Source organism: Castor canadensis, chromosome 5 (assembly GCF_047511655.1).
Source record: "Castor canadensis chromosome 5, mCasCan1.hap1v2, whole genome shotgun sequence".
Lineage (NCBI taxonomy): Eukaryota > Metazoa > Chordata > Mammalia > Rodentia > Castoridae > Castor > Castor canadensis.
The window spans coordinates 127,395,946-127,408,369 of NC_133390.1; the positions used below are offsets into that span (position 1 = coordinate 127,395,946).

Below are 12,424 nucleotides of genomic sequence, written 5' to 3' on the forward strand. Positions count from 1 at the left end.
AAGACTTCTGTTAAAAGCACAATGTGCTACAGGTTATGTAAATCTGGGCTGCATGTAACCAAGGGTGGAAAGGACACAGTGTTCATCAGAAGGGTGAGGGAGAGTGTGGCAAAATTCTAAGATTGCCAGTGCTGCGTTGGGTTAGTGTGGGCCTGCACTGAGTACTGGGATATTACAAACAGTTCAAAGATAAACTTAACATAAAAGGTTCACAAGCCGGAAACCAGTGGCTCACGCCTGTAATCCTAGCTACTTAGGAGGCTGAGATCAGGAGGATCACAGTTCAAGGCCAGCACAGGGGAACAGTTCAGTAGATCCCATCTCCAAAATAATCAGAGCAAAAATGAACTGGAGATGTGGCTCAAGTGGTAGTGTCTGCTCTGTAAGTGCAAAGCCCTGAGTTCAAGTCCTGGTCCCACCAAAAAAAAGAAAACGTTTACATAGCAAGGAATAACGTTCCTGCCCTTATTGTTTTCAGATAGCATCCATATACAGAATTAAATCTGAAATCAGTTTATGGATAGACAGATCTGAAATAAGGCTATTCAGAGAAACCGGTAGTGCTGAAGACATGGATAACATTACAGAAAGCAAAAAAACCAGCTCACGAGGCAGCAGAGATTTGGGTGGGCTGAGTGGAGCCAAGTGTAACTACAAAGGATTAAGATTTTGCCTTCCAGAAACTTCCAGGGCAAGGGATGGCAGTTGGTGTAGAAGTGGGGAGGGAACCACTAAAGGATTCTGTTATAGTGATGAGTCAAATCGCTGACTTTGGAGGGAAACACCAATTTTGCTGTTTTAGAAAAAAAAAATTTTGAGACAGGGTCTTGCTACGTAGCCCAGGCTGGCCTTGAACTCAACATGGTTCTCTCAAGTACAGGGATTACAGGCATGCACCACTGCACATGGTGCATGTCTCCCTCACTAAAGCTTTAAATGTTTTCTTTGTGAAGTGGATTTACTGTTACCTCCCTCACAGTGTGGTTCTGACACTCTGGTGAGCAAATTTAAGGACGTGCTTGCTCTAGCAGGTGCTACACCCCACTGGCCAGCCTTCTGAAGACTACGCTTGCCTCGATGGACGGGGATGTACAATTTACTGGTGGACATGCACTTTAAAATGCACCACCTTGCACTCCTGTCCAAGCTCACCAGTGTTTGGCCAGTCCTGGTGCACCACTGTTTTCAGTAACAGCAGTGGAAGAGGAATGAAAAGTGGTGTGGGTCCATGAAGCCCTCCTCCACCTGGGGCTATGCCACACACGGAGCCGAGCATCTGAGAAAAGATATACTTGGAGCCCCAACTCAGTTCTACTCTCAGCTTGTCTTGGCAGGAGTCTTAAGTGTCTGGCTGCATCCCAGTAGTTATTGTCTGTGAGAGGAAGGACACACGGCCGTGGAAACATAAACCCTTCCTCCTTTACAAAAACAACATATTCCCTGCAAAGAACTTCCAACACAGGTTAGAGAAAGTGAGTAATTGTCCAAATACTTACTCCCCACCCCGCCCCGGCCATGCAGTCACCCTAACTATTCTGATGCTTCTCAGCCCCTCCTATGCAGAGCAGGTAGGGGCAGCATTGTTTGTACCAGAGGCAGACAGGCCATGTGCAGTCCCACCTCTGCCACTTCCCGCCCTGTGGTCTGGTAGATCTGGCAGAGCCTGCCCAGAGATCTGTGAGGGAACCACAGTCCACTCAGAACGGTGTGTAGTGTAGGACAAGCACTCAACAAAGGAGAGCTACTGCTGTGTGTCCAGACATGTGTATCCATGCAGGTGCATGTGCACACACGTGTGTACACTCATCTGTGGACACACAGGACATGTATACTGAGTGTGCAGAGATGTGTGATTCTAACAACTTAACACACAGTGGGTCACATGGTGTACCATGAAAGCGTGTTCACATAAATACAGATCTGCCTCACCATTTTAATGGCCAAATACTATTCGACTGTACAGATGGACCATACAATCTATACTTGACAGTTGTTGACCATTTGGGTTGTTTGTATAATCATTGGGAGTGACTGCATTTATGGGTCACCTAGTATATATCATAGAAATTCAAAACCAAGTTCAATAAGGATCAGGAAAGTGGCAGTCCACTAGAACAAACCCATACTATTTTCTACCCCTTTGAACCTCAAGCCAGTGAGGTGGCTTATTCAGCCCACTCAAACCTGGTTATGATTTATGTCATACCATATCGTTTAATGCCGGCTTGCTCAACATTAAAAACAGGAACATCATTACTTCGGCACAGTTTTTATTTAGCAAAGATAACACGATTCTTCCTAGATGAAAGTCAAGGACCCTTTTCCAGCTTCCACCCCAACTCTGCAGGTCTGTCATCCCTGCTGTGCTGTCGCCTCCCTCACATACCCAGGGCGACCCGGGGTTGAGGAGTCAGGCACGGTAGGCCTGCAGAAAACCTCTGATGAAAATGCACACCCTAAACTGATTTTCCAGACTATCTACCTCTCCAGAAAGTGTTGGCCCGACAAGGGGGACCAAGAGTCTCAGCTGTCACATGCGGTTCAGCCATGTGTTCTGATTGAACAGGCCTAGGGGGTGATGGTGGCTAGACCCAGCTGCGCCGATTTCTGGCTTGTCCACCAGCTCCACAATGCATCGTTCCTGGCCCTGGTCACCACACTGTGCCTGCTCCAGTTCCAGCACTGTGATGTTGTTTGGAGCTGAGGTCGTCAGGATGTGCTGTGGCACAAACAAGGTCTTCTGGGGACCCCGTGCTGGCCAATAGCGGCCAAGGTTAAAGCCATTAATCCACACTTGGCCCTGGAGAGAGACAGACAAACCATTAACTCAGGATGCAGCAACAGCCCTGAGGTGCATGGAATCCCTGATGCGGGGACCCAGGCATGATGGGGACCCACAAAGGGTGCATGAGAAACCAGGGTCAGGCCAGCCTTGGGTCCAGTTGAGGAGTGGCCTTGCCTGGCAGAGGGCAGGTGGAATAAATAGCAGAGTCATGCTCCCCATGCCTGCTCCTGCTGCAGGAAAACATATTTGGTGCCTCAGACTCAAACAGCCATAGGTGCCAGTCCTGGAGAACAAGGAGGCAGTTCACCAAGTTGCAGAGTTTCACCCAGCCCCCAGGTACTGCATGTCTCTGTGCAGTGACCCTGGCCTGGCCGGGCACTGAAGGGAGCTGCAGAACTGCTTCCTCCCCAGTCGAGCTTTCCTGCTTTCTTCTCCCCTGCTAGAGGCCGCTCTTGGTCTGGTGAATGCCAGGGAACATGCTTGGGCCACAGAGAACTCCAGGGCCTGTAGCCTGAGAGCAGGCAGATAACAGGTACAGTCCCCAAACTAGCCATCAAGATGGATGTGGAGGCTGGGGGAAAGAGGACAAGGGCCACCCAGCTGGGCGTCTTTGTCACTGCATTGTTTTAGTGATTCTCCGAGCTCCCTCAGAGGAACGGTAGACTCTTAAGTTTGCTGCAAGGAACAGAGGTGGTTCTGCAGCTGCAAGACAGCTCCTGTCATCAGGGGAAGCAGCGAGAAACCCCTGAAGAATGGTGGCCATGTTTGGTGGTCTGCTTGGCCTCCCTACATGTGCTAGGATCTACTCAGAGGATGGAACTCAAGAGAAGTGACCAGAAAGAAACTGAAGCCCAGGGGAGAGCACACACATGCCAGGGACAAAGAGAAAACCTGGAAGAGGAAGCAAGGAAGGAATAAAGGGAGAAGACAGAGGGCAGAAGAGTGGAGGGGAGCAAGCAAGAAAGAAACAGGTAACAGGTAACTGGGAGGCACCCTGGTACCCATCATGCTCCATGACACAAATGCTCTTCGTCACCCTAGACTTGCTAGCCTTGGAGTATTTTTTCAGTCCCCAGTGTCCCCTTTGTTTCAACTCTTCTGAATTTCTTAGCTCTGCCACTTACTAGCTGTCTGACCTTGGCCAGATCTCCACTCACTCTTTCCATACCAGTCATGGGACAAAGGGGACAGAAGAAAAGAGCACATGTCCAGTGGCCAGCCCAGTGGCTGACTTGGGGAAAATGCAGTCATCAGCAGCATTCCTTACAGTACTGAGACGAAAAACTCTTGGTGCTGACACCACACAGAAGGAGGTCAGTGATCAAAAACCACCTGTCTGTTGGATTAAGTCATTTAGAAAAAGGATGACAGTTTCACAGTTCTCCGAATCACTTTACTCCTGTTTTTACCACGATGTTATCTCCAGCCATCCTAAAAGGTGCACGCGAGGTCACCTTCACCAGATTGTATCAGCCTGAGATCCGCCAGGGTCTCGGTTTTTGGGTTTTTTTCAGTATTAGAGAACAGGAGTACCTGCTCTCCTTGTTGAGGGAGGAGATGGCTGTGAAGGCAGGTGAGCGAGGGCTTGGTGAGCAGTGCATAGAGATGACATATACCACATGAGCTTCCTGCCAAAGCAAAGCCAACTCCTGACCAAACACCAGGTGAGCATCTAGGCTTCATTTGTAAGTAAGCAAACGCTCTTGTGCGCGTTGACCTGGTAAGTGAGCTGACAGCTGCTTTTTTGAGTCCCCTCAGCAGGGTGGTTGGGGGTTAGAGGGATGCTGTGCCTGGGAAGAAGGCAGGACGCAGCAGTCACTGCTCTTGGGAGATCACCATGGTTGGACACAGGCTGACAGGACAGCAGTCCCTGGCAAGTGCCAGCTCAGCCTTGGAGGACGAGCTCGTCTTTCTGGGTACTGATCCTGCTGGCCAACAGGCAGAGGCAATGGTTCCCAGACTTCTCTGTGGGTCCCCCAAAATATAACTTGGGTCTAGACTTGTTTCTCAGCTTCTCCTTAGCTTCTAACCCAGGGCTCAGGAAGCTGGTGGGTGTGCCCACCTGTGAGCCTCCGCCCCCTCTGGCTTTCATTTTACTAGCTCTTCCCACACTTGGAAAGGTCTACCTCCTGACGCTAAATACAGTAAGTGTCTCCACTTCTCAGATAGAACTGCGACTGAGAGACAGAAAATCCCAACACCCAGAGCCCACCCCAGGTCTTTCTTCTTCACCCACTCTTCCTTCCTATCCAGACTTGTTACTCAGGTCCCATTCCATCGGGTTAGCTACTGACTACACAGCTCCATGTCTATCTTCCTCCAAACTATAATCTCTTAATAGGCAGGGGTGGTGTTTATCCCAGTCAGTCCTGCACCTAGGAGGTTCAATCATGCCTGCTCAGGAAGCGATAATGAGTATACTCTGAAAAACAGACATTTTATTTCATCCCTTCCGACATATATAGTAGAATTAAAAACTTAAAATTTGAAATTACTTGGTCCCTAGGTTTCCTCTTGTTTTTTGAGACAGGTTCTCTCTACATAGCCCAGACTGACCTTGAATTTGTGATCCTCCTGCCTCAGCCTCCCCAGTGCTGGATAGCTTTGCCTTTATAGGAAGGTTTTTTTTTTTTTAATTTAAACTTATACAGTTAATTTCTTTAATAGATATGCAACTATTTTGATTTTCTTCTTGTGCCAATTTGGCTAGTTACAGGACTTTTTCAACTTGCATCTGTCTTTCCAAATTTTTAGCTTAAAATCAGTCACAGTATCCATCTCTAGTAATGTATCCTTGTTTTTCATCCATAATTATATTGATTGGTTTTGCCACCATTTTCCCCTTGATAAGTCTTGCTTCGATTTTTAAAAAAATTTTTGCATGAACCAACTTTTGACTTTATTGGTTATTATAGATTTGATATTTTAATTCACTAGTGTTAGGTCTCAACTTGATCTCACTTATGCCACCTTAAACTCTGCTTGACCCTAGAGTTGTATGGCTCTGATAGCGATGGGTCCTCCAAGGGACATGTCTTGCTTCCCAGCACCTGTGCCAGAACACAAGGCTTAGCTTCTTGACTACCCTCAGCAGTGTCCTATTCTTGCCATTGGTCCGTGACTGAAATCCCCTGGTTCCCAGCACCTGTACCAGGACACAAGGCCCAGTTCCTTGACTACTCCTAGGAATGGACAATAGACAAGTCACAACAGAAAAATTCCTCCCATCCTTTACCAGGTCATTCCTTTCCTATAAAATCCCCCAGTCTGTGATGGCAGTGGGCTCTAGCTCTCTTGTGCTGATGGCAAGTCATCACTTTGTCTACCTCTCTGCACTTTTCAGTCTAACAACTAGATTCTGGTGTAATCAGAATTCTGGCCAACTTCTAAGGCAAACTAAGATATAACATTCATCAGAAAAATGCAGTCTGTCATTGGCCTGTTTGACTAATGTTTAAAAAATTAACATTCTTGTATAACCACCACTCAGATCAGGAAATAACAGATCTGTACTCAGAAACATCCCTCCCGCCTTCTCCAAGTCACCATCGCCTTCTTCCTCTCCAATCATTGTCACTATCCTGATTTCACCTGCCATACATTAGTTTTGCCTAATTTTGAACTATTTAAATGTACTACGTAAACTATATCAACTGTACAAACTATATAATCACGTCGTTTTTAGTATCTAGTGCATTACATAGAATAGTCCTTTGCTGATTTTTTTGGGTGGTACTGGGGTTTGAACTCAGGGCCTCAAGCTTGCTAGGCAGGCACTCCACCATCTGACCCACTTCGACAGTCCTATTTTGTGTTGAATATTTTCAAGATAGGGTCTTGCAAACCATTTGCCCGGGCTAGCTTTAAGCTGTGATCCTCCTGATCTCTGCTTCCTGAGTACTAGGATTACAGGTGTGGGCCACGGGACTTGGCTCGTTTGCTGATCATAACTGCTGTGTGGCATTCAATACCAATTTTATTTGGAGGAGGACAGGATCTCATGATGTAGCTCAGGCTGGCCTTGAATTTGTGATCGTCCTGCCTTAGCCTCCTGAGTGCCGAAGTTAGGCCTGGCTAATTTATGAATTTTTTTCCTTTTTTTCTTTTTTTGTGGTGCTAGGGCTTGAAGCAGGGCCTCCTGCACACCACCCAAGTGCTCAACCACTGAGCCACACTTCCAGCCAGACAATTATTTATTCCTTTTCCTTCTGGAACATGCAGTCATGGGGTACATGTGTCCAACTTTAGTAATAGGACAGGCTAGCTATCAAAAACCAAGGGCAAAGGAGAAAATGGATTCTTACTTTTAACTAACCTGATGTGTAACAGGCACGTTGGCTGGAGGCCGCCCTGCTGACACAGGTCTGAGCTTGGGGAGGCCCGCTTTCATCATCAGACCATAGCCTCTCCATCCTCACTGCCAGTCTGCTGGAACGAGTCCCATTTGACGCTGTCTTATACTACAGCAGCTTCATTTCAGGTCTTCACTGCCTCTATGAACCTGAGAACCCACGGTGTCCTCTGCTCCACATCCAGCTCCTCTTCCTGAAAGCTAGCCTGCGTGGCAACAAGCCTGGGGATTTCCACGCACTGCTTCCCTTCTCCTTACCGTGGTCCACAGTCACCCTGGCCTCCCTTGCTCTCCCCTAGGCCTCAGCACATCAGCTGTACCTGGGCCTGAGCACTATCCCCAGACATATAACCGGCTCAGTTCACAGGCTGTGACTGCGTCCTCACCTCCTCAGAGGCAGGGTCACGACGATCCTCCTATCCTGGGCTTCCCACTCTCAGTTGCGAGAATCAACTTAGGTTGGATCTTTTCTGTCAAAAGATTTAAGCAGTAACCACCACTGTTACAAATGTCAGTCTCACTAACTCGCTTCCCATTTGCTCGCTTCATGGACTCTGCTTAACGTGATAAAATTTCTATTAAAAACAAAGGGTTGTTATCCTCAGTGGGGCAAGAATTCTGCTAGCTGCCCTGGTTCCAGAGCTGATAACCTAAAACAGTTATTGCTTCCCTGAGCTTTAAAACTTCTTTGTCTTCAAAGACCCTCCACACGTCCTCTTTCCAGTTAGCCAACGGCATAGACCGTGAACCCAAACCTTGCCCAATTCGGGGAGATGTGGGGAAACATTGCTTTAGAGATAAAACCCCAGCAAAATCCCCACCGGGTATGCTTGCTCTTTGTCTGTGGAGCACCCTTCTGCAGAAGGAAATTTTGTCTTGCCTGCTGAATTCTGAGTTGTGTCGTCTCTCTCTCGCGCAACACCCCAATATCTAAAAGATATTTCTAACAAAGTCAGCACCATCTCCCTATCTCCATGAATGCAAAGGCATATCATTTGTGTCATGCCTGGTCTATCAGCTATTTCTAGCTATGTCATAGGCTCTAAGAAGAGAAAGACCTTGTCCAGCACTCAGCTGGGTGCTCATTAGCTAACACTTGACCATGCTGCCTAAGAAAAGACTCACTGAAGAGATGACACAAAGCCTGGCGTGAAGAGGGCACTTCATGTTCCTTTGCTCTCAGTTTAAGAGTTTTAAAGACACTGCTCACTGAAAGACAATTAAGTAGTTGCATGCCTTCCTTGACTTGGACCAATAAAAAACCACTTTAAAAGAATAGAACTAAAAAAAAAAAAATTCTAGTTAAAAATATATATACTTTGATTCTTGTTTTTCTTTAAAAGTTATGCTGAAATTATTGTTGGTAAATGTGACCTAAAGGGAGATATCCCCAAATTAATGGCGTGAACTCAACAGGAGGACAAGCATTTGTAGCACAAACACAAGGGGCATTTGGGCAGTCCTGAGGCCATCCCCGCTACAACAGATCAAGATGAAGTCTGACTTTCTCTGACCATGGCTTCACCCCAGACTCCCTGCCCTGTGCTATGAGCAGAGGTGACAATCGTAGTGAGGGACATGGAAATCCCTGACCTACTTCTTTGATCAGACAAACTTGTGAGTACGTGTCATCTGTCTGTTTTAACTTATCTGAATAAACTTAATCTTCTCAGGAGAATTTAAAGCAAAAGTTTCAATACTGTTTTAAGTTGTAGTGTAAGTCTTTTCAATTTTGGGGGGAGTTCCTTTAAAAGTGACAATAAACTCTGAAAGACATTTAGACATATGGAGATCTTAAAATGGAAAAGGCAAAGGTCTAATTCTCAAGGTGAATAGTTCTCACTATACACAACTCATGAATCACTGTGCTGTTAACTTGAGAGAAAGAAAGGAAAATTTTAAAAAATTTAAGATTATGAGAGTGCATGCTCAGAGGTAAGATGTTATACAGATCTCCCTGAAATATACAAAAGAAAAAATTTCCTTCTGTCACAGGGCATCCGTGGCTCACGCCTGTAATCCAAGCTACTCAGGAGGCAGAGATCAGGAGGATCATGGTTTGAAGCCAACCTGGGCAAATAGTTTGGGAGATGCTATCTCAAAAAAACCCAATACAAAAAAGGGCTGGTGGAGTGGCTCAAATGGTACAGCAGAGGCCCTGAGTTCAAACCCCAGTACTACCAACACCCCCCCCCCCCAAAAAAAACAAACATTTCCTTCCTTCAGAACCCCTAAGGGCTCTGCAGCTGGCATCAACCACACTCCTCTGCTTGGTCTTGGAACAATACAATTAAGTAGCTTTATGGTTTCTCTGCATTTTACTTATTTATTATTACAGATCCTGTGTAAGCTTTCTGTTACTATAACAACCAGCTAAGATAATCATCTCCTCTTCGACTTAAGAGGTTTCAGCCCATGATTGACTGGCCCTTTGCTTTTGGGTATGAGACAAAGCGTCATGGCAGGAGCACGCAGGTGAGCAAAACCACTTACCTCATAGCTGGGAAGTACAAAAGAGAGCAAAAGAGAGCAGAGCCTCACAGTCTCCTCCAGGGTCAGTCCCCAATGACCTGAAGGTGGCATCACCTCTCAATAGTGCTACACTGGGACCAAGCCTTTACATTCAGACCTTTAGGGACACCTAAGGTCCAAATGATAGCAGAGCCAAGTTGAAGAACTGATGTCACCACAATGAAAGTTACATTTCCTTCCTTCTCACTCCCAATAGTCCCGTCATTGCTTGACTTTTTTTTTTTTTTTTTTTTTGTGGCACTAGGGTTTGAACTCAGGATCTCACACTTGCTAAGCAGGTGCTTTTACTGCTTGAGCCACCCCACCAGCCCACGCTTGACTTTTTAATGTGGTACCCCACCTAACAACAGTCACCAAGCCACCTCATGTATCTGGAACAACCAAGAACTGACAAGCAATGACTATCTCCAGGCTGCCATACAGTTGTTATAAAGTCCATGAACTAAAAATTATATGAGTCTAGGTACTGATTATACATAATTCTAACAAGTTTTGCTATTAAATCAATATATGCGTGTTGAAAGAAGTCTGACTATTTAGTTCCCAAATTCATATGACATGTGACTAGATAATGAAATATGAAAATAGTAGATCTTATACAGGATAAGCTAATTGCAAATCAGGAAAAAAAAAAAAAAAGCTTAATAAGCTCCTGACATTTAGAATGAAAAGAGGTCAAAAGGCACTGAAGCCCTTCTGGCCTATGAAAAAATGGTCACAATTCTTTGTAGCTCCCTCATCCAGAGCGACAACGAGTTTTTCCATTTGTTGGATCTGGCTGGACTAGTGCCTTCTTTTAGATAAAGAACAGGAAGAAATGTCCTGCAAATTCTGACTCGGGTCTTATGAAACCTTGAACACTTGCATTCTTTCCTTCTGCCCTGCCAGGCCCCATGTGAACAAGCCAGGGCTGACCAGTGCGATGAGGTGAACGATGTGAGACACAGCCAAATGACACCTAGGGGGTCTTGCTCAGCCAAGACCAGAGAACCATGCAGTCTGCCAATACTCAATACTGTGAACTAAACTATCAATTGCTTTAAACTGCATAAGCTCACAGATATACATCTCCAGAGCTACAAAGTGACTTAGCACATGACTTTCTAGGAAAGTAAGTAGGTTTACAAACTCAACAGAAAAACAGTAGGGTCATTTTCTGCCTGTTAGTTCCTCTTTCACTAATCAGTCACCTCAGCCTGCCAGGGTTCCCTAGCCACATCTGTGTCTCTCAAGATTGTGTTGAGAGCACCCTGGTGAGTACGCTGCACAGCAACTGTGCACTGGCGTGTGGAAATGTTGTTGCTTGTATTAGAATTCCCCACAGCTGGCCCCCTCACTGCACTCCTTAGTGCTACACTGGAGTCCCAGTTTCAGTCTTCCTCCCAGGACTACTTCTCCAGCAGAAGGGCAGCGTTCAGGGATAACAGGCAGGAAGGGCTCTGTTTTATATATTTCAGGTCAGTGGTGCCTACCCCAGCCCCAGTAGTTGGCCCACACTGGCAGTCAGATGCAGTGCTCCAGAACCTCCTAAGAGTTGGGCTGGAGATGGAACTGAAGGACTCACCACACAGCAGTATGGTGACATCCTCTGAAAGGGTGAAGAGGCCCAGGCCCAGTCAGGAGAACAGCTGCTACAGAAAGGAATGGCTGTCTGTGTCAGATGTTACCAGAGGCCAGGTGAGAGACGGCCCAAGAAATGTTGGGAAACAAGCCTCTATGTGGGTGCTGGACACCCTGGCTAGAATACTCAGAAGGGCGGGGGAGCAGAAGAGATGTTCCTGCCCGCTGCGCTCTACTCAGGATATGTGTGACCAGCTAGCTCCCTCTCCTAAACGCTCCAAGCCAGGGACAGGGGCCCCTCCTCTGCATTCCCCCACACTCACACTCACACTAAACACATTCGAAGGAACATGTTTACAATTTACAACTGTGACCAGCTCCTGCACTGTACAGATTTAACGCATAGACTATAGGACAGGCATGAGGTCTGGAGACACAGATATTTCACTATCCTGAATGCAATTCAATGATTTTGCTGCTTCCAAACTGTATGGCTGCCTCTTTGATGGCCAAGAGAAGGCCAGTCCCCTGTGATGATTAGCAAGTGCCTGACACTGACATCCTGAGTTTCTGACCCCTACATCTACTCCTTTCCAGTCTTCTCTACCTCAGAAGCCCATGCCTCCAGCTGCTCAGAACAAAGACTCTGGGGTCCTTTCCATCTTTGCTTTTGCTTTTCCTTACCCCACAACCGCCTTTGGCAAATCCTACCTTCTCTTTTCTTCACAAAGCTGCACTTCTCCATCCATCATCACCCAGCCTACCCCTCCCCTTCCCTTTCCTTCCCTTCTTTGGGACAGGGTCTCACTATGTTGCATAATCTGACCTCAAACTTTCTATCCTCTAGCCTCAGTCTCCCAAGTGCTGGGATTATAGGCACACACCACCATGCCTGCACCAACCAGTTTCTTTGAGGATTAGCATAGTAGCTTCCCACCAGGAATCTCAGTTTCCAATCTGGCCCTAGTATAATCTAATCCCTGCTGAGAAGTGATCCTTAAATGTCACACCCTGCTTCCTGCCCCTCACCGGAGCAGAGAAAAACCAAGCTTCTCATTACCCCACCTGACTCTGTCCCTGCTCCATCTCATCTCCACAGCCTCCCTCTGGCTCACAGGATCCAGAATGCTCTTCCTCCAGCCCTTTACACAGACAAGGGTCTTACCCCATATCAGTCACTTCCTCCCAGAGGCATT

At 46.7% G+C, this 12,424-nt stretch overlaps 1 protein-coding gene across 1 annotated transcript in view; it reads right to left on the reverse strand.

Annotated features, from left to right (window-relative positions):
- Positions 1–2,253: 2,253 nt before the first annotated feature.
- Positions 2,254–12,424, reverse strand: part of Glb1 (galactosidase beta 1) — an 80,467-nt gene continuing 70,296 nt past the window's right edge. The window contains exon 16 of the mRNA XM_020175169.2: positions 2,254–2,800. Within this exon, the coding sequence (XP_020030758.1) occupies positions 2,531–2,800 (270 nt within the window). The 3' untranslated portion in view covers positions 2,254–2,530. The remainder of the gene's footprint in view (positions 2,801–12,424) is intronic.